This window comes from Pteropus alecto, unplaced genomic scaffold (assembly GCF_000325575.1).
Source record: "Pteropus alecto unplaced genomic scaffold, ASM32557v1 scaffold123, whole genome shotgun sequence".
NCBI classification, from domain to species: Eukaryota; Metazoa; Chordata; class Mammalia; order Chiroptera; family Pteropodidae; genus Pteropus; species Pteropus alecto.
Window position 1 is genome coordinate 1,358,330 of NW_006433950.1, and position 20,812 is coordinate 1,379,141.

Genomic DNA, 20,812 nt, shown 5'->3' on the forward strand with positions numbered 1-20,812 from the left:
GTCCTCGCGTGACCTCACACTTAGGAGACGGCGCCAGTGAGTGTGGCGCGTCATCGCCGGCTGCCTGGCGCTTTGCCGACCTGCGTTTCTAATGTCACATGTCACCACTGGATCTGCTTTTTGCTATTTCAGATGGCGCCGCAGTGAGTAGCGGTGTTATCCAACCTCTCGTCTGCACAGCAGTTGTCCTTGGGGACTCGTCCTGCAAAATAGGTTCACTGGGCCTGAGATTCTGAATATTTGCGAGGCTTTCGGTATACTGACAAATGGCTCTTCTGAAAGTGAACCGGTTTGCGCTTTCATAAGCGACAGCGTTTGAGAAGGTCTCTTCACTCTCCTTAACACGGATCTTTGTTATTTCTTAAACTTGTTTACGAGTCACTTCATTTCGGTCACCAGAAAACGGTGTCCTGCTTTGAATTAAATTTTGCTTCTTGGCGAAATCATCATCTATTCACGTGACTACTGACCATTTGTTAAGAACCACTGTTTTAGCCCCAGAAAAGGATGCAGAAGAAAACGATGCGATTCCAGTTGGAAGATTTGTGGGGCAGGGTCCATGTTGGGAGGCTGAACTTTTTGAAATTGTTCTCGTTTGCCCGGCCTCACTTGAACGTTGCGGTGTCATGGATTCCGTGGAAATCTAGGGTGTCCTTCCTCTCGCCATGCATCACACGGGTCCCGTGGGTGCCAGCCCGCCTTTCCCGAGGGGCCGGCGCCGCTTTCTGGGCTTGAGCTTTAGTTCTCTGGGCTCGTGTTCTAATGACGGAACGTCTGAAGCACAGGCGAGCTGTGCGTTTATTGAACTTCTCACATCACGGCTGCAGTGCCCAGCGCTACCTTTTATGCGACAAGGGCTGGTTGCATTAGGAACCCCCCACTCCCTCGGCGCTTGGGGTGCTGGCCTCACCCCACCTGCGAGGGCGGCTGTCCCACGGCACTGGCTGCAGAAGCGGGGACTGGCTTTCACCCTCCCGTGACAGTGGAACCCAGCTGGCGACAGCAGCTGGGTCTCAGAAAAGCTGTGACAAAGCAGAACAGGCTGAAGAGACCCAAGGCCCCGTCCTGGACAGGCAGCCTGTCCTTTCTGCGTGGGCCTTTCAATGGGCAGTGACGCCGCCTTCGGTCCTGCTCGGAGCCGACACGCAGCCGAAAGGGCCGCTCGTGCGCCCCCCGCCCTTGGCTGTCCAGCCCGCTCCGGCCGCTCAGGCACCTCCCGTTCCCCACGCCGCCGAGTACCGGTCATCGTTCCCTGAAACAGCAAGCGCCCTGAGACGCGGGGAGAGCAGGAGGACGTCCTGGGATCGGGTCGGGCCGCACGGAGCGGCCGCACAGAGCGGGGACTTGGGCGTGTCTGACGCGGCGTCCGGTGTGCACCTGCACGTCGCCGTCCACGGAGCGTTCTCCCCCCGTCCCCTCATCCTCACGGAGCCCCGCAGAGACGGAGGCCCGCGCCGAGTGTGCCGGCCAGCCGGCGAGTGGCAGGAGGTCTGCCCTGCTTTGTTTCCACCCCCGTGTCACCCGCGCTGTGGTCTCGAAGAGCAGCCCGGGGCCGAGCAGGACAGACAGCGAGCCCTTCACCCTGAGGGGGACACTCCAGGGCGTCGCCAGTCTCGCCGGAGGCTGGAATGAGGGTCCGATGTTGTTGGGCACGGTCAGTGAGCGGGTCGGAAGGAGTTAGTGAAAACCGGTTCTTATAGCTTCACGAGGGACGGACGGGGGAGTCACAGCGAAACCAGATAAATAGATGTAGATGGACAGCGTTCGGGGACTTCGTCATCACACTGTGCATCAACACAGCGTACTCACTTCCGGAAGGAGGGGTGTACGCAAAACGGACAATGAAAGAGTCGTTTCAAACGCTTCGCGAGCTCGTACGAGAACGAGAGTCATGAAACGGAGAGCCGGGGTGAGCCTGAGCGGAGCCGAACAGTCCCTTAGGTTTTACGCCTCTACTCATCTTAGGTTTCCGGCCTCGAGGAACATTTTCCTTCTCTCAGACGGAATCAGACCCTCAGGGAGGTGGCTCACCCGGCAGGTGGCTCTGCCCGGGGTCGGGAGCTCGGCCCGGGGCTGGTAAGGGAACAGCGGTCCCTGCGGGACTCCAGGCGGCTGCACCGCCTCCCCCGGCACCGGCACCGCCGTCCCGTCTGTCCTCACTGGGAACGTGTCTTGGAGCTGAGCTGTGTGTTCCCGAGAGGCGTCGTCCAGATGGTTTCGTCATTTCCCAGCTCACGCTGCCCGTCAGGACACGGGACACCTGAGGGGCCTCCCTGAAGAGGGCGCTTAGGCTTGGGTTCTGTCGGTCCAGCGGAACCGTCCGAGGGGACCACTGCACTTCGCCCCCCGGTACCTGGCCCCGAGAGCCATTGGCGGGTGAGGCCAGGCCCTGGTCCCAGCTAAGGAATGTCAAGGTTAGAAAGACAGGCAAGGGCGCCGGCCTCAGGGTCTACACTCTGACGAGGACAGACGACAGGTGGAACTAAACGCACAGGGCGAGGCGGCGTCACCCTCACGGGGCCAAGTCCCTGCCGAGTCCCATAGACGCCAGGCGAGGTCGTGCGCCTCAGGCTGAGCGGCGCCTGGACCGCGGGCCCCACCGCGCTCCGGTTTGACGGCTCCTGCTGAGGGGTTCTCAGGCCTGCAGGTCTCAGAATTTCTAAATCACATTTTGTCTCTCAGGTGGCAGAGAACATGTCTTAAAGGACACAGAGCCTGAGTCCATCAGCGACGCCACCGACCTGGCCCTCCCGCCCGAAATGCCGATCTTGATCGATTTCCACGCTCTAAAGGACATCCTTGGGCCGCCGATGTATGAAATGGAGGTGAGCGTTCTGTTTTGTTGATGCCCACAGCGTGTGGCTTGATGGCTTGGTGGGGGAGTCGACGTGGGAGTTTGGGGCCGCTGAATTTTGTCTCAAGATTGAAGACCCCCCTTCTCTGGTATTGAACATTAGTGCTTAATGTGATAACATGGCTTTCGTGATCATCTGGCTTTCGCAAAGAGCCAGAGACCCAGCCTGTCCTCTCTTAGAAACCCAGTCTGGCCTGATTCTCTGCCGCCCAGTCCCAGTGTAAAAGCCGTGTCACTGACTGTCCCCGACTTTCCCCGTTAGCAAGTCTGCATTCCTGTCTGTGCTCTGGGGGGCTTGGGGAAGGACGTGGGGCACCGACGTGGCACAGGAGATCCAGAGGCGCGAGCCAGCCTGCACCAGGTGGCATCGTCCTGGAGGCTGGTCTCATCGTTTGTGCTTCCACTCGGGTATAACCCACGCCCAGCTCTGGCCCCGTCCCCACCCTTCCCCCGATGTGCGCCCCACAGAAGGACGCCGGCCACAAGGCCGGGGACCAGGGCTGACTGCGGGAGCCAGAGTGGATGGCCGTCGGGCCCTGTGGCCCTGCAGCGTGACAGTGCTCCACGGGATGCTGGGATGCGCTGCTCCAGGTCAGTTGGGAAAAGGCTGTTTGATACTCATGAGCCTCATGCCTGCCTTTAGAGTCTGTCGTTACTGTCACCTCCTTGTCCGTTTAAGGAAAAACAGATTCTCAGAAGATCAATCTGGCAAAGTGTGCAGAAGATAATCTCTCCTTTAACGTGAAATCACCACCAGTGGATGTGATTTTCCTCAGGTCTTACCCCTGAGAAGGCAAGAAATAGCCCCCAACCCATCTGTTTATCCGTGTAAACCCTGAGCCGGTCGTTAAAGCCGATGATCCTGCAAAGCGCCACTACAGGACTGGGCTCGTTCCCTCCTGACGTGAGCAGTCGAGTCAGAGGCATTCTTTGGGTTACTTGAATTCTTAAGTTATCATGGATTTGAATTTTTAAACGTTGAAAGAGACGGAGCAAAACTCTTCTTGGTTGAGAAAGTGAGCAAAACCCGCTTTTCCGTGAAGAGAATGCGATGATTCCGTGAGCTCGGGACGTGAGCAGATTCCGACGCCGGCGTGTCTGACGGGTTTTGTCTCTGGGTTTTCCAGAACAGCACGTGCCGGCGGAGCCGAGCTGGAGCAGCAGCTGCAAGCAGAGGGCGAGGCGTTTCTGTGCTGCGCCCTCCTCTGCCGGCTGCTTCTGCTCCGGGCTTCGGAAGCTTTTCTGCCTTTCTTGGAGCTTTGGCAAAGAAAGAGCCAAGGGGACAGAAATGAGGAATTTTATGAACACTCTGACTGCTCTGTACGATATCGTCGGAGGAACTCACTTGATTTTTCTCGCATCTGAGCCATTACACGTGGCCACTTTCACCACCGTGGACCCGAAAGGCTGATTCCGGTGGCCACTTCCTCATTGGTAAATGGCATCTCAGAGAAGATCTGGTGTCTGGGGCTTCGACGCACTTTGTTGATCCCCCCACGCGTGGCCTGGGGTTCCCGTCTCTGCCTCTGGGGTCTGATGACCCTTGGCCCCAGGTTCTTACCTGCCCCGCCTCAGCGTTTGCGTCTGCGGAATGAAGACTCATGGAGCGTGTCTTCGCCGGCCGCGAGAGCCATCACCTACACTGCACCCCGGGGAAGACGCCTGAAGAAATCCAGCGGATCGTGCGCGTGCACTGAGGTGCATGAGCGAAGCCAGCGTCCCGCCCGGGTGAGCCGGCCGCGAGGCCAGTGTTCTTCCCGCGCCCCCACCGGCCCGGCCGACCGAGCTGACTCCTGCCCGTCCCGCGGGACGTGAGTGGCCTGCACTAGAGCAGTGTTTTTAAAAGGCGTCTGCTCCGCGACATTTCCGCTCACGTTCTTAGGACCATCGTGGCCGTGTGGGTGGGAGGGGCCGGGCTGCTCGGCCACCCCGTGCGTCCCTCGGGCCCCAGGCACTGCGGAAGGCGCTGTGGGTGACGCACTGTTCATTCTCAGCCCTGCTGTCTTCCCAGTGACAGGCGAGGAGACGGGCCTAGAGGGTTCGCGTAACTTGCAAGGAGGCCCCGCGAAGGCCAGACCTGAGCGTCGGTTCCGGGCCTGACGGCTCCAGAGCTTGTGCTGCTTGCGACGTCAGAGAAAGGCAGGCCGCTCGCCGGCCAGGCCCGCCACTGCCTGCGGAGCCCGCGCAGCGCCTGCCTCCCGTCCATGCAGAACCTGGAGCGAGCGCTCAGACTCGCGGTTCCGGGAGGCAGGTGGAGGAGTCCGACGTGTGCTCAGGTGCCTCTTTCGGCTTAAAGGCCGGTATTCTCCATGAAGGTGCAGAGTCTAGGCAGGGTCTCATTTCTTCAGTCTGGGAACGTCATTCAGGACCTACCTAATGCGTGCCGCTGGCCGTGGGGCAGTGAACAGGCCAGGCGTGGTCCCTGCCCCCATGGAGCTGAGCTCAGCAGAGAAGACGCAGGGTAACGGATAATTCCGCATCTCGGTCGAGGCTCTGAACGAGGCAGGCAGCAGTGAGGGTGCAGTGTCCGGGTGTGGAGGGCAGGGGGAGAGGGCGAGGGGCGCCAGCTGCTGTCGGGGTTGGTGGCAGGCAGGACAGCGGCCCGGGAAGCCACCGGCGGCCTCTTCCTCGCCGGTGTTGACCTGGCCTCCCTGGGTGTGCCGCCGTCGTCCATGCACGGGGGTGGCTCACGTGTGTTTTTAGGTCGTGTTTAGGGCTTGGTGAGTTCATGTTCATGTTCATCGGCGCCTGGTGTGTCCCCAAACAATGAACAGATACCGCTTCCTGCAGCTGCCGTGCGCCCTGAAAACAGCTGTCCCCGGTCACACGAGAACCACTGCTGTTTTCACAGCCCCAACCCTACACCCGCATTTAATAACCTGATATCACTGAAGACGAGTCTGCAAAACCCTAGCAGAACCAAAACTACCACTGACCTAGCAAATTAACCGTGAGGAAGACAGATAAGAAGGCCCACTCTTACTCATGAATTATTTCCCTTTAGAATTCTCTAAACGGCTTGAAAAACGAGTTCCAGGAACTTAGTCTAGATTTTGAGTTTAGGAACAGTATTTTGTCACGTTTTCAAATACAACGATGTTTTCTAAAGAAACGAAGTAAAATGCAATAAAAGCCCCTACGCGCTGAGAGAAGCGGGGAGTGGCGGGGGCGGGTGGCGCAGGTCGGGGACGGGCCTCAGCAGCAGGGCTGCGACCAGGCCGGGGCGCGGGGAAGAGGAAGGGCGAGGGACCTGGTCACCACCCAGTGAGGCGATGGCGCTGAAGATGACAAACCCGGCTACAGGTCCGTGTGTGGATGACGCGATGCCTTTTTGGGTGTGAGGACCTTGTGACTGTCCTTTTCATCCTAGCAAAGCCTTCACGCTAGATACACCGAGCTGCTCAATCTTGCATTTGGCCGAAAACAAAGAAAGAGTTTCTATTTCTGGGGGTAACAGCCTTAAACTCACAGATCGTAAATATAGTGACAATCAGAAGAACAAGCAAAGAACGAGTAAATTTGTCCAGTCTTTCCAGGATAAATGTAATTTTCAGCTTCAGGAAACCAGCCGTCCAGGCCACAGGCGTCTACGTTCCGTCCACTGCTACTCCGAAGACCGAGGCTCCATCCCTTCTTTCTGCTGAAGCCTCAGTATTGGCTTCTGACAACAGAGTGAGCAAAGCCCTCACCTGGGGGTCGCCACCCCTACGCTGAAGGGAGGCGGGGCCGGGCACGCAGCTATGGGAAGCGTGGGGAACCTGCCGGCTACCGAGAGAAGTTTACAGCCAGAAAAATCGACCATTCACGAATTCAAGGCCTAGGGTCTTAGCTCGGAGACTGAAGAAGTTGGCAGATGAGCGGCTGCCTTGGGGACAGCCCTGGCGGGACGCGGAGTGCCTGTGAGCTGTGCAGGGAGCTCGCTCACGGTGTGAGGGTCACGCGAGCCGCCTGCGTGCACGGCACGGCCGTCTCGTCCCTGGAAACGAGGCCCACAGCGTTACTCGTCCCCCCGTCCTTGCACCTGCTGGCCTCCCTGCCATGGTGGCTCCCCGGCTGGGGCTGCAGCAGCACAGAACAAGGGTAAAGTCTCAGTGTCGGCTGGAAGGGTCGCCAGGGATCGTGCGTGTTTACGGTTTCAATCTAATACCGCCACGTTTGGTTACAAGGGAAGAACAGCAGGGAGCGGGCACTGGTTACAGCCTCAAAGGCTCCTTCCGCCCGCTGCAGCCGTGCGTGACGGAAACGCCGTTGCCATTACATGTTTAACACGTCCTCAAGCTGCACACCTGCGTGGCTGGCGGAATTATCAGACAGTGGTCATCCTTTGAGCAAGATTCAGTTAAGGGGTAAGGAAACCGAAACGCAGGAAGGTGCCAGTGGGAACTGCACGACAGACGTGGACTTGCCACCAGGTGGGGCCGGCCTGCGTCGAGCTGCGGCGTGCCTGGGCCTGGCGGGGCCGGTGTCAGTGACGCGGCCACAAGGCGGCCACGGGTCACAAGCGGGAGAAGAGCGTGGGTAGGTAACGTGGCTCTGAAATCAGCGTGTTGATCACTTACAGTGACCAGCGCTGAAAATCGGTGGCTCTGTGGGGCGGTGAAGGTGAGCAAGGAAGGAGCCCGCGTCTCTGCCTTGACTCGTTTCCACGGGACCGACTCGTAGGAATGCAGCGGTCGGTAGCCGTTTCAGAAGACAGGCCCTGAAGACGGTGACTCAGTCTGAGAGTGACAGCCTCGTGCCCGCGGGCGCTGCTGCTAGCCCGGGTGTGGCGGTAACACGCCCGCAGCTCCCCAGCGCACGTCACTGGCAAGCTGCATGTGTCGATCCATCCTCCGGTTAACGGTAGAACAGCCAGCCCCGTCAAGTCGGAGCAGTGACCGTGAACCTGGACATCTGGCTTTGGCCGCCGCACTCGCAGTGGCCCGTGGCCAGTCACCTCCACAGCAGGAGGGGCGCATGGGCCTTGGCGACACGGGCGGCCATCTCGCTGCCAAGTCCGTGCAGATGCTTCTGATGATTCTGACACGCGAGTTTGGAGGACTTAGTCGTGAAAAGATCGTTCTTGTCATAGCTGACGAAACTGTGCCAAGTGGCCTTTCATGTTAACGCTGGTACGGGATTCAGGGTTTTGATGTCTTTAGGATTAGTGCCCTCAGCCCTAGGAGGAGCCACGCCATAAACCCTGGTGAGTCCTCGCCCAGCCCAGCGTCGCTCAGGTGTAGAGGGCCGCCTCTGTGTCTGCGGCCGTCCGTGTCCCCAGGCACACCGACCCTTTGTGTCTTCCTCCTCGAGTAAACAGGACAGGGACAGGGAGGGCAGGTGCCAGAGCTGCAGGGGGTGAGGTCAGAGGCCTGGTGGTCAGCTTGGCCAACGCCACGCTGTGCCCTTCAAGTCTCTAACTTGTCATAGGACGTTACTTAGAAATGAACTTTGAAAATACAAAGCCAACCTTAAACATAGGCTTTTACGTTCACGAAAGTAAGTGCCCAGCAGCTTCGATGGCTGCCACCCGTGGTTTTGGAGTACCTGTTAAAATCAGGACTTTCACCGTCCAAAGGAGCATCAGCCACGCGGCCTTTTGACCAAAAGCCAGGCCCTCGGCGCCCCCGCGGGGCCCCACACCTGGGGGCGTGCTGGGGAGGATGTGCCTTGCGCAGTCCCTCCGACGACAGCTCCTGCAGGATGGGGCCCGTCGCGGCTCCAGGGGTGCGGTGACCGTCAGCATGACTGTTCTTTGCCTGTTACTCTGCATGTTTGTGTAACCCGCCTGGCTCATCACCTAGGCTCGCGGCCTCAGCTGAGTGACACGTTCAGTCTGCTATGGCAGGCCACACCGTGGGCCTCGAGCCCGCGGGGAAGGACCTTAGACGTTGAGGCTGAAGCAGTAACAGAGGTGAAGCCTCGCGGTCTCAGCATCCACCCTAACCCTTGGCCTCTGAGGCTGACACTTCGTAAGCGTGTTAAAACTCTGCGAAACAAACCTACGATTGCTGACGTGAAGTTAGGGCCCGGAGCATGTATACACATGCAGCCTAGTAAAAATGTTTAAATGGGTAAAACGATTGGGTTTGTTCCTTGAAAATCAGGAGACGTGAAATTAGGTGTGGCTCTTTAGAATCAAAGTTATTTGCGTGAGTTTTAAGGTAAAATTGCTTCAGATAAATGCTGGAGAAGGAAGTTCAGCTTCCTCTGGCAGAAAGCCATGTGTAGGAGGCGGTGTGACTCCAGGTCACCTGAGGCCCCGAGTCCTTTGGGGTTGGCTTAAACTCAGGCCTGCAGGGGAGGGGACCCTTGCAGCGTGGCGCGCTCGGGCCCACCAGCCTCAAAGCGGTTTGGCCCTTGTTGGCCGAACTGATCACCTTCCTTCTCTCCCTCAAGGTGTCTGAGCGCTTGAGTCAGCCAGGAGTGGCGATAGGTTTGGCCTGGACACCCTTAGGCGGGGAAATCATGTTCGTGGAAGCAAGTCGCATGGACGGCGAAGGCCAGCTAACGCTGACCGGCCAGCTAGGCGACGTCATGAAGGAGTCTGCCCACCTGGCCATCAGCTGGCTCCGCAGCAACGCAAAGAAGTACCATCTGACCAACGGTGAGTGGTGGGCCAGGAGGGGCCTCTGTGTCGCACAGTCGGGTGGCCAAGGGTCAGACGAGCTTCGAGCGACCAGCGGCACCTCCGGACCTGAAGCCTTGGCAGGTCCAGTCTCCAGTGCAGGGCGGCCTGGCGAGGTTCAGTCCCGCTTGGGAGAGGATGAAGCTGTTTTTCAGACGCGCACACACGTCTGTACCACCTATTAATGTTTTGAAGGCGTCACTTACCCAAAACATTCATTTTTATCTCTTCGATTTTCTTTTTTAGGAGAAAAGGAAAATAGGTCTGATTTTTCTCCATTAAAATCTTTTTTTAGCTTCTGGGAGTTTCGATCTTCTTGACAACACAGACATCCATCTGCACTTCCCGGCGGGCGCTGTCACAAAAGATGGGCCATCCGCGGGAGTCACCATCGTGACCTGTCTCGCCTCGCTCTTCAGTGGGCGGCTGGTGCGTTCAGACGTAGCCATGACCGGCGAAATCACACTGAGAGGGCTTGTTCTTCCGGTAAGAAAACTCTACAGATGGCTTTTTAATTTTAAATTTTAAATTTCAGTGAACTGTACCGTTAATTTTATAGCGCTCGCCTTCTTCCTATGAATACCTTAGTTTTAAGTACATATTAAATTTTTATACCTGCAACTAATCATATTTTTAAATTTTGATCAGATAAAAGAAAAACAGACAGTTTTTTCCCACATTCTCCTTTCTACTAAGAATGAAGGCTTGCTAAGGGAAAAAAATATCAGGCTGCTCATCAGACGATCGGAGGCTTTTCTTATAAGCAAATTGTTACATATATAGTATAGGTATAAAATAGAGCAGCTATTTTTAAACATTAAGCCCAGTTTCTCACCTGAAGTTCCTGGAAGACCTGTCCTAGAGAAAACTTAGAACACGATAGTTGATAAATTTATGGCGGGGGGCGGGGGGAGTATGAAATGGAAACTAATAAAGACTAACCATGTCTTTGCTAAATTTTGAAAAAATGCTGTACGTACGGAGCCTTGGGACACCATGGTCTGTAGCCTAAATACTTATAAAAACACAGAAAATACAGAGAGCCTGGGGCTTTAGGTCATTAGTGACCTGTACCAGTGTACGAAACTTTGGCAGGTTCATAGCAAAATGAGGGAAAAAAAGGAATGTTATTCTGAGAGCATCTTTATGATAGTGATGAAACTAGGTCACAGAATCACCAATTAGGGACACTAAAAACGTTCTCAGAAAAAATTAGAAAAGACATTTTTAATATATAAAATGTTCTCAGTTCCTCACGTGATGGGCAAATGGGTCCGGTTGGCAGGACGCCCCGACTCCCGCCTCAGGGCTTGTCCAGAGGCTGCTCGGGTGACCCCAAGCTGGCGGGTGGCCTCCAGGGAATCACGGCAGAGGCCGAGCCAGGCGGGAGCCAAGTGCAGTGCCACCCACTGGGCTGTGTCCCGGACAGGGAGCTGGATCGCGCCTTTCCAAGGGACCAGCGTGGGCGCGTTTAAAACCTCGAGAGCCAGGTCTCGCCGGGGTACCTGCTCCCCCAGGGCATGGAGGCCGGGCTCTGGGACCGGTGTGGACAGTCCAAGGGAGGGCGCTCTGCCCAGCCAGGCCGTAGAGCAGACGCGGGGTTCCGGAGCGGGGCGGAAGGCGGCCCGCCGGCATGCCAACGCTTCGTGGGCAGAGCGGTGGGCCCGTCGGTCTAAGGGTTTAACGGAACAGGAACTGAAATGCAGAGAGTGAAGTTTCAGCTTCCGAGCGGCTTTCCTCGCTCGTGCTGTGACAAAACAAGCCGATCTGATGTTTTAGAGTAGAAGGGGACACGGGGGGTCAGGTTTCCCTGCAGCCCGAGGACGGTCACAGCCTTGCGGTCAGTCACAGCCTTGCGTGCGTCTCTCCCTCCAGGTGGGCGGAATGAAAGACAAAGTCCTGGCAGCGCACAGGGCAGGGCTGAAGTGCGTCGTCATCCCTCAGAGGAACGAGAAGGACCTGGAGGAGGTCCCAGGCCACGTGCGACAGGACTTGAGCTTCATCACGGCAAGCTGCCTGGACGACGTCCTCAACGCGGCCTTCGATGGCGGCTTCCCTGTCAAGGCCAGACCCGGCGTCCTGAACAGCAAGCTGTAGGCTCGGGCCTCAGCCTTTCAGGGCTCACGTCGCGGGGTGCCAGGCGGTGCCGGCAAGGTCGCCTCTTCACACCGAGCATGATCCTAGCATTAATGAACCTCACTCGGGCGGTGGCTGGTGTTAACTGCAGAAATGTCCATTTAATAAATTGATAAGAGATTAAAGAGTTCTCTTGTCTTGAGTGGGGTCACTGCTGTCCCCGGCAGATGCAGAGGCCTGCTGTCGGCACGCTGCCGGAACACAGCGTCTGTATCCCCTGGGAACCGGTCGCAGATGCGTTCCCAGGCCCGGTCGGCAGGCCCTCGGAATTGGGCTGGGGCCAGGCCCAGAGCCCCCTCGGGTGAGGCAGGTGCGTGGTCCAGGTCCAGATCCACTGGCCTGGGCTGTTGCCATAGCAGCTTCGCCTGCAGCTGTCGCCGGATCCCAGAAAGTTGCTCCGAAGGGGACCTGGGCAAAGATGAGGAGAGAGCCAACGACGAGTCTTTCTGGGGACGGTCACCTGTGGTGAGCGAGCTCTGGTGGGCTCTGGTGGGGGGTGGGGGGAGCAGCCTTCAGATCGTAACTTTCACGGGGCAGAGTGACGTGTGTGAGCGCAGAGCACGAAAACACACCGGCTCCCAACGCCTGTCGCCTTAGGAAAAGTCCAGGCCACCGTCCCGCGATGGCCCTCACACTTATCCCGAGGATCGTAACTTACACAGGGCAGAGTGACGTGTGTGAGCGCAGAGCACAAAAACACATCGGCTCCCAACGCCTGTCACCTTAGGAAAAGTCCAGGCCCCAGGGAGAGGCAGCCACCGTCCCGCGATGGCCCTCACACTTATCCCGACTCCTGCCAGCTCCCCTCCCGCTCTGCTGGTCGACGCGGGCTGCCGGATCCGGTAGCCCCTGGCTGTGCCTCTCCTATGACTCCGCCAGGGCAGGTGACGGAAAGGCTTGTCCGCTGACTAACTCGCTGTGCGACCTTCTGGATCACAGATTTATGCTCCGCTGGCCGATGCGGGCTCCCAGATCCAGTAGCCCCTGGCTGTGCCTCTCCTTTGACTCCACCGGGGCAGGTGACAGAAAGGCTTGTCCGCTAACTCGCTGTGCGACCTTCTGGATCACAGATTTACTGACCTGTACAATGCCAATTCTAGTACCTTCATCAGTGCGACTATGAAGATTAAGTTAGAATGCAATGTAAAATGACGTCGAGCAGTTTCTAATGACTCCAGCCAACGAAGGACCTCAGAATCAAAATAGAAGGGTATGCAAGGACACTGCGGAGTGTCCTGGATGAGAATGGGCTCGACGAGTCCCCCAAACGCCGCGCTCAGCCCTGCCGGTGAAACCGCCGTGTTCTGGGAGAGCACGTCCAGGTCCGGGGCGCATCACGGCGGGCGGGAGAAAGAACGTCCGGACAGCTGAAGACACCGACTCTCGTCACTTGTAATTTAGTCATTTCTGTTCAATCACCCTGCAGAGAAGGAAAAGGACCCATTAGTTCGTGTTCAGCACCCACAGGGAGCCAGTCCACACCGTCACTGCCGTGTTCCACCTGCGGTGGCACCGAGCGCACTCTGAAAGTGGGGTCGATGGCGCCTCCCACGGGAGCCCTGACCAGGCGGCCTGGTGTTGGCCGGCAGCGGGAGCACCTGCTGCCCTCGGCGGTGACGCTCACCTTCTTTCTGCTCAGGAGGAGCCGTCTGGAGACCCCGCTGTGGGACATTAACAGACCGACCTTCATTTCTCTAGCATCGTCTTTCATTTTTTCAAGTCTAAGCTCTTTTATTCACTTGTTCTTTTTTATTGGGGCAAAATAACAAAATTGACCATTTTCACCATGGTTAAGTATATAATTCAGAGGCAATTACATTCACAGTATTGTGCGACCATCGCCACTACATCCAAAGCTTTTTCATCATTTTAACCTGAAGCTGATGAGCAGTAGCTCCCCATCCCTCCGTCCCCCCGAACCCCGTTCCCGGCGTCGCCCACCGTGTCGTCTCTGAACGCACACACTGGGGAGGGGAGGGCCCCGAGATTCCGGCAGGGCCATCGGCCTGCTTCCGTGACCCCGTCTGCACTGCACCCATCGCGGCGGCCGCAGTGCTGGCTGGCGGCTCGCTCCGCTCACCCTGGTGCGTTCTCATCTTACTCATCAGCTCCAGTGCAAGAGTCGCAGGCTGGCCCCGGTGTTTTGTTTTCATTTGGGTCACTTACCAATTCTTCCACCCAGGAAGCCGAATGAAATGAGACTCGGTGAGCAGGGTCACTGCGGATGTCCCTGGACATAAAAAACTCTTGAGCTCCTGGGGGATGGGGAGGGGTGGGGACTAGGATTTCTGGTGAGCCGAAACAGCTATGCCACTCATGTAAGTTTCGAGTTTGCAGAAAGGTGGGCCTTCATAAAATGTCGCACATTATCATTAAAATTGCTCAAAGCAGAAGGAAAAATTGTTCTCCAACAGCCATTAACATACTGAACTGGCCCACGATTGCATTCAACAGGTAGAGTTCAAGTTTAAAGTATAAAAGCAAAAGAACAAAGTTAAAGAGTACCTGATTCAATCCCCTGAAAGAAATCACCCAGACACCAAAAGAAGGGGCGGGGGCGTGAATGGGGGAAAGTGGAATACCGATGTTAACACGGTGACTTAAGAACAAACAAGACCTCACTCTCAGACGGACCAAGAAATATGGCTGTAGGTCTCAGCATCCCTGTAAGCCAAGAATATGAAGACGACTTAGTAGAAATATAAATAGTAAAACATCAACCTTATTAACGGTCAAACACAAAATTTACTATCTTCATTTGCATGAATTAGCAAAATACGAGGTTACAGTGAAATGGAAAATCCTCCAGTCGCCGTGTCCACAAACCCCTCCAGACAGCAGCAATAAAAGTATCAAGACTTTAACATAACAAACGATCCCAAGAATATCATCAGAAAACAAACATTCACGAGTTATTTATAAACAGCCAAAAAATTTACCTGAACAAAATAGACGAAGCAAATATCCGACATCAGGAAATCGGCTGAAATTACAGTTGATCCTCACAAAATTAACCCGAAATGAAGTTTTTCCAAGATTATTAAGGTGCAGAAATGCTAAATGATCGCCTCCGTGAGGATGTGAGGTTACAGGGTTACATGATCCAGAATCACATAATTTCAAAATAGATGTGTAAATAAGCACGTGCAAATACAAAGGACTAGACGAACAAAAACATTCAGTTGTACAGAGCTCTATCGTGTGTGCCATTTTCTAACTTCCAAAGTCTATACATTGAGCACATTTAAAAAATGACGCACCCCCACAAAATAAGTTGATCCGTGAACAATGCAAGGGGCGGGGGCACCGACTCCCCCACGCAGCCAGAACTCCGCGTGTAACTTCTGACTCCCGGTAACGTCAACTGTCTACCAACGCATATTCTGGATGCTGTGCTATGTACGGTATTCTTACAATAAAGCAAGCTAGAGAAAAGGAAACGTTAAAATCGTAAGGAAATTACATACAGTGCTGTATTGATCGAAAAAGGCCCCCATATAAGCGGACCAGCTCAGTTCAAACCTGTGTGGTCCAAGGATCAGCTGTATATTAAAAAAGGAGAAAAAACTGCTTTTTCAAACACGCATGCTAACAGGAACAGACCTGGACAGATGATAGTGGCTGACCTGTGTTCTCTTTCACCCCAAAAATGGTTCCATAAGCACTTCGTATAACCAATTCAAAAAATAACACTTACGTAAGGCAGAGACGACACTGTCTTATCTGAAAATGGTGAGAAGTTCTGTTATCCGGAACTGCTAGTGGAGCTGGGAAAACCGGGAAGTCCAAAGTAATTTCAACTGACTTTCTACAGTGAGGGTTCCCCGAAAAGCCACACGAAATGAAATGACGCTGGCCATGCAGAAGGCAGTTCCGGCATCTTGCCAGCTGCCTCGGCGGAGCTAACAGTGAACGATATGGTGCTTGTTAAAAGCATAATAACAGCAGCTAATGTTTGTTGGGTGCTTATTATGTATAAGACACTGTTTTAGGTCAACTTCTACCCCATTTTAACCTTTTGCGGCAGCTACCATAATTAACCCCGCTTTAGACAAGAGGAAACCAGGGGCCCAAAGTCACTCAGCTGTAGGTGGGTCAGGGCCCGGACTAGCACTTGGTCCCTGGACGTCCAGCCGCACGGCCCAGGTTCATGATCGCAGGCTATGAAATACTAACTCGTTTTTATCGTTTTTTTAAAGGAGAAGAAAGTGATCAGTATTTTAGCTAATCGGCCTCCTAACAGCTGGGAGAATCCACATTAAGCAGGAGGGAGGGGAAGCCGGTCCGGTCTGTGTCCGGTCTCGCGCTGTAAACGCTACGTTTCCAAAGACGGGACATTGCTTTCTGCTATCGTGTACAGATGGGAACAGGAAAATAACTTTGGATGTTAATCAAGCTTAGAGCTGAAGCAAACACAAAAGAGTTTTTAATTTGCCAGATATTCTTTTAATGAGAATTATAAAAGACCAAAAACATTTTTTTTGCAAACTGCCTTTTTTAAACAAATGATTTGCTTTTAATTACAAATACTGTGTAAGACGATGCCTTCTTTTGCAAAACCAATAAATACAAGAACAAATTTTAAACATATGTGATTTGTCCAAGATATGTGGGGGAAAAAAAGAGCCTGATTTTTTTTTCGACATTTAAAAAAAAAATCAGTATACCCTAAACTTTCAATGAGTAAGTCTGAAGGTGTGACTCAACTGGAGAAGGGGGTGGGGAGGCTCGGGAGGGAGGGAGAGATGGGGGGCGGGGGGGGAGAAAGCGCCCACGAGCACACAAGAGACAGACCGACCATCTTACAGCTGCTTTAAATAGCTTCTGAAAATTCTTCCAATATTACCTTTCCCTTCTGGAACTCTTACCTTCACAAAATAGCTGAATTTAAAATATTTCTAATGAACTGATTAATAGGGAGAAAGAAAATATGTATGGAACACATATGTATAAGCTTTACCATAAACAATTATGCATATCAAAAAGACACTAACTTTTAAAAGGTACAAAAAAAGGTGAGGAAAAGCCTGAATTACAGAAAAGAAAGTCAAATTTATTTAATGAAAAACTAGAATTAATAAAAATTAGCAAATACACACAAAAAATATACACACAGAGCAGCACTATGTACCGACTCACAACAGGGAAAAGCAGTGGTCCAAGACCACCCCACATGGCTTGTCAGTTCAAGGAAAAAAATCCACACACACGCACGCGCGCTCGCACACACACGCCCACACACGCAAAAACAGAACAGAAACAAAACACAAAAACCCAGTATTTTCCAACAGTACACTCAGTCTATAACAAACACAAATTCAGAATTATTTTACAATGCTTCCTTTCTTAATACAAAAGATGCCCATCCTGGGTGTATATATATATTTTTTTCAGTGGTTTACTGTTGACTTATTTTTAAATATATTAGTGTTACTACATGCAACTGCTTCCCGTATTTAACAGCCTTTCCGTTTATTTACCTTCGCGCGTCTAGCTTCCACCTACCAACAGTTCAGGCTGGCAGGCGAGACGGAGCCTATTCTCTGTGAAACTGAAAGCAATGGTTCTAAACACTGGCCAGAAAACGTTTGATTGCCATTTCAACACATGGAAATAGTTACATTGATGCCTAAATTGCCATTTTCTGCAAAAAGCTGTGCAATGCTGGTGTCAAAGACTAGACAGTCACTATTCATAATGGCTGTCGCGATGCCCTCGTGAATAGAGCGAGGCGTGGCTTCCCAAGTCAATCGCCGCCTATGACCATTTAGCTCAAGTCGATATGCAAAATTCTCGGCTTGCTTGCGTGTTCCTATCAGCTGTACAATTGCAAAGAACTGCTGGTGACCGTCGTACTTTTCCTGTTTCTCCAAGACTAGCATGAAGTGAAAGCCGAAGCAGGACTGCATCATCACCCAGTCCACGGCGCCCGGCAGGTTTATGTCCGTGGCAAGGAACACGATATCCTCTCCCTGCAGGGTGGTGATGGACTTGTGCTGATGCATCAGGTGCGGCATGACCGCATCCAAGGAGCCTTGCCACTTGCAGGAAGCGCCGGGGCACGGGCAGGAGTAAGGCCTGAACTCACAGAGCTCTTCGTGGTCTGCTTTTTCTGTGTGTGGCAGGGTTATTTCACATCCGGAAGAGGCATATTTACAAGGGAAAAGTACTGAATTGGCCACTTTCTCCATAGCCAAGTTGCGGATGGACCCCAGGGGGCCCCGGCAAGTTGGACAGCATGTGAGCTTCGGGCGACAGTTGCTACAAACAAGATGGCCACTCTGACACTGCAGAATGGGTGGTAACACGTAGTCGAAGCAGACCGGACACTCGAAAAGACTCGCCAAGTCATTGTTGGACGCGGTTGTGCCGGTGAGGGCGGGCACCCTCTGGGACGGCGTGCACTTTGACGTTCCCGTGGGTAAAGCTGTTGCAGTCTGGCGGCTCATTTCTGCAATAAAAACATAAATAAGAATAAAAGGAGGCGAGGGAAACGTGATGGCAGCTTGAACTTGTTTTACAAATGTTTACGTCCCAGAAATACGTGTCCTATGCAAACTTTAGTGTGAGCAAAATAAAGGAAGATAAACAGGGTTATAAAAACGTAAATTACACAAAATATGCCTTTGGATTATTAAGGGTTCCACGCTGGTTGAAATCTCTCTTCAAAATGTTTCAGAACACTTTAAAATGCCCTTAAAAAAAAAAAAGGTAAAAAAAATCAGCCTTGGGTGGACCCCACGGAGTGAACGCTGACAGAAAGCGGGTGGCAGCCACTAGGGGGCGCTAAGCGTCGTCAGTTCGATCCTCTCAGTGCCAGTGCCGCTTGGACTTCCTCCTCCCCGCGTTCAACGCCCCTATTGCCCCTGCTCAGTCTATGCGGTTCCCGGCCGCGTCAGACAGCTACAGGGAGTTTTAAGTGACCCAAGGGATCACCAAGGTGTGGGCTCTAAGTCCCCCTGGTGAGAACCGGCTGTCTGGCCTCGGTGTGTGTGGGAATGGAGGGCCACGGGGCCTGCTGCCAGCCCACTGTCCATCTTCGTCTACCAAGTCTTTGCCCGGGACGGCACCGTCAGCTCCACGTTAGTCTTGTTTCCTCCTGATCAGTGCCCCCTCCAAAGTGAGGGAGGACGGAGGACGAATGGAGGGCCCTCCTCAGTTTTAAGCTGGTAAATCATTCTATTCTACTTCCATTCCACCATATAAATCAGATATAATTTGCAAAGGGGAAGAAATGTCAGGAAAGTCAGGAAAAGGTAAACAAAGAACAAAGATGAAAGCACCAGAGACACACACGACACTGGGGAAGGGGGCTGAGCCCCAGGTAAAGAACCCTTCGTACCCTACGGCTCTCGCCGCTGCTGCCAAGACATTCGTCAGCACAGTCACGGTCGTAAACACTGAGAAATAAATGTCACCTGGAAGAAACGAGCAACACTGTAGCTAACTTGAGAGGCTGAATGAAAGATAAAGAAAACAAGCTCCTGTTCTCAAGAGTCTGTCTGGGTGACACAAGATCAGTCCCAACAACTATATAAGACATATTTCTACAAAATTAAAAGGTAATGCATCAAGTTTAATGTATTTTCAATTATAATCATCATTCTGTTGCAAAGAATTTAACTTTAAAAAAACAATGTGGGTTACCATGTAAATGCAATTTGGGTTACATTACTCAAGAATAGACACCGTAAATGGGGGCTGAGGGTGCCAAAAGATTAACTCCACTGCTCCACTGTCACTAAAGGAAAATGCTAAAGTTCAAGGGGAAACAGAAGTATAGCAGAATTCCATCATAATGTGGCTCATCACATAGATTTAGGACAACATGAATCAGTTACCATCTGACACCTGTATAACCAGGTGTTCCAGCCCAACAAAAAAGCTACAAAGGGACTCTCCTGTAATCCGGTTTCCCAGAGGAGACTCTGTGCAAATGATGATCCATGCATTTCAGGGCACTTGTAAAACGATGGGGTTACAGCACTGCCAGAACCCCCATATTTGCTGTCTGCCTATTTCAGGGTCCATTTTATGCTGCTCATTTAAGTGAGCAATAATAATTGGAAAGTGGTTTCTTAGGTACAAAACAGTCTAAGCCATTTATGTCTTTCAAATCACCAAACCAAAATGGCTAATCACATGGAGGGTCTGTACACTCAGTCTGCATTCAACGTAACTACTAAGCAAGAAAACGCTGCTTTCATTTCTTGGCCTAGCAAAAGAGTTATACATGTATCATCAGTAGTTCGGGTTCATGTTATAACATCTTTCCTATTTTTCCAAACATTGTAGAAAGCACGATTTAAATTCCTATTCGAAGTGTGAAGAACAAGTGAAATGTGGCAGGTGTTACAGGACAGCGGCTGCTACAGAGGACAGGAACCCTGCCCCACCTCCAAACGTGGAACAACCACACAGCTCCCCTAGCAACCCAGCAGGACCGAGCAGGAACCGAGCAGGAACGGAGAACTCAAGACAGACAACTCTGCAGAAGTCGTGGCGTAACATGAAGTTTGATTTAAACTGAGCAAAGCACAGCAGACCCAGAAAAACAGCACTGCGAGTTCAATCGCGCCGCAGCCAGTCCCTCATCCAGTCGGATTCCACCGCTCACAACTTCCCCGGTTCGCAGCTTAAGCAACCCAGTCTCTTAAATACCAATACCTTTCCTCTTCCTTGTCCAAGCGGCTGGTAAACACGTGAGCAAGACGCCCCTCCAGGAGTACAGAAAAGTCAGGGCCGACTTCCCCGTCATGAGCAGGCAGGCAGCGCGCAGCCCTTCCCCCAGCCGCAAAGACAGTTCGTAGCAGAGGCCCCTCCTGAACAGCTTCTGTCCCTAAGCATGTCGGGGTAGGGGTCACGCCGTCAAGAAGCGAAGGGGAGCGCCCTGCTCCATCCACTCCATTCGCCCTTCAGAAGCACCGGCTACAGAGGCACAGAAACGAGGCCTCTCCCGTCCCAAGTGCAGTGGACCACACCTCCCGGAGCTCAAATTCGACTGCGTCTCCAAAAATGGGCGCCATCGCTGGGCTGGCCTACGCTGGGCCCTAAATCTTCCTCTGTCTCAGCAGTTTGTCTTCTCCAGATTCATGAGCTAGGCTCCGGGCTCGGGTGAAGGACGGGGCAGAAGGTGCGCGGTGGAGAACCTGGACAAGGAGGCGCTCTCGGGGCCGGCTCTGGAGCTACACCGAGAAGGGCCATTTGAAGCCAAG

General features: G+C 53.4%; 2 protein-coding genes across 5 annotated transcripts in view; one reads left to right on the forward strand and one right to left on the reverse strand.

Annotated features, from left to right (window-relative positions):
• LONP2 (lon peptidase 2, peroxisomal) overlaps positions 1-11,724 on the forward strand; it is a 49,287-nt gene extending 37,563 nt beyond the window's left edge. Inside the window, exons 11-14 of the mRNA XM_015586892.2 lie at positions 2,683-2,825; positions 9,233-9,440; positions 9,757-9,947; positions 11,337-11,724. Coding sequence (XP_015442378.1) covers positions 2,683-2,825; positions 9,233-9,440; positions 9,757-9,947; positions 11,337-11,558 — 764 coding nt within the window. The 3' untranslated portion in view covers positions 11,559-11,724. The remainder of the gene's footprint in view (positions 1-2,682; positions 2,826-9,232; positions 9,441-9,756; positions 9,948-11,336) is intronic.
• A 4,296-nt stretch (positions 11,725-16,020) lies between these two features.
• Positions 16,021-20,812, reverse strand: part of SIAH1 (siah E3 ubiquitin protein ligase 1) — a 20,590-nt gene continuing 15,798 nt past the window's right edge. The window contains exons 1-2 of one of the 4 annotated variants that reach the window (XM_006908740.3): positions 20,265-20,805; positions 16,021-18,048 (exon numbers count right to left, since the gene is read on the reverse strand). In XM_006908740.3, the coding sequence (XP_006908802.1) occupies positions 17,198-18,048; positions 20,265-20,355 (942 nt within the window). In that variant the 5' untranslated portion in view covers positions 20,356-20,805 and the 3' untranslated portion in view covers positions 16,021-17,197. Of the gene's footprint in view, positions 18,049-18,210; positions 18,282-18,939; positions 20,236-20,264; positions 20,806-20,812 lie in introns of those variants that run through there. The other 3 variants (XM_025044640.1, XM_015586954.2, XM_006908741.3) reach the window with 3 other exon arrangements.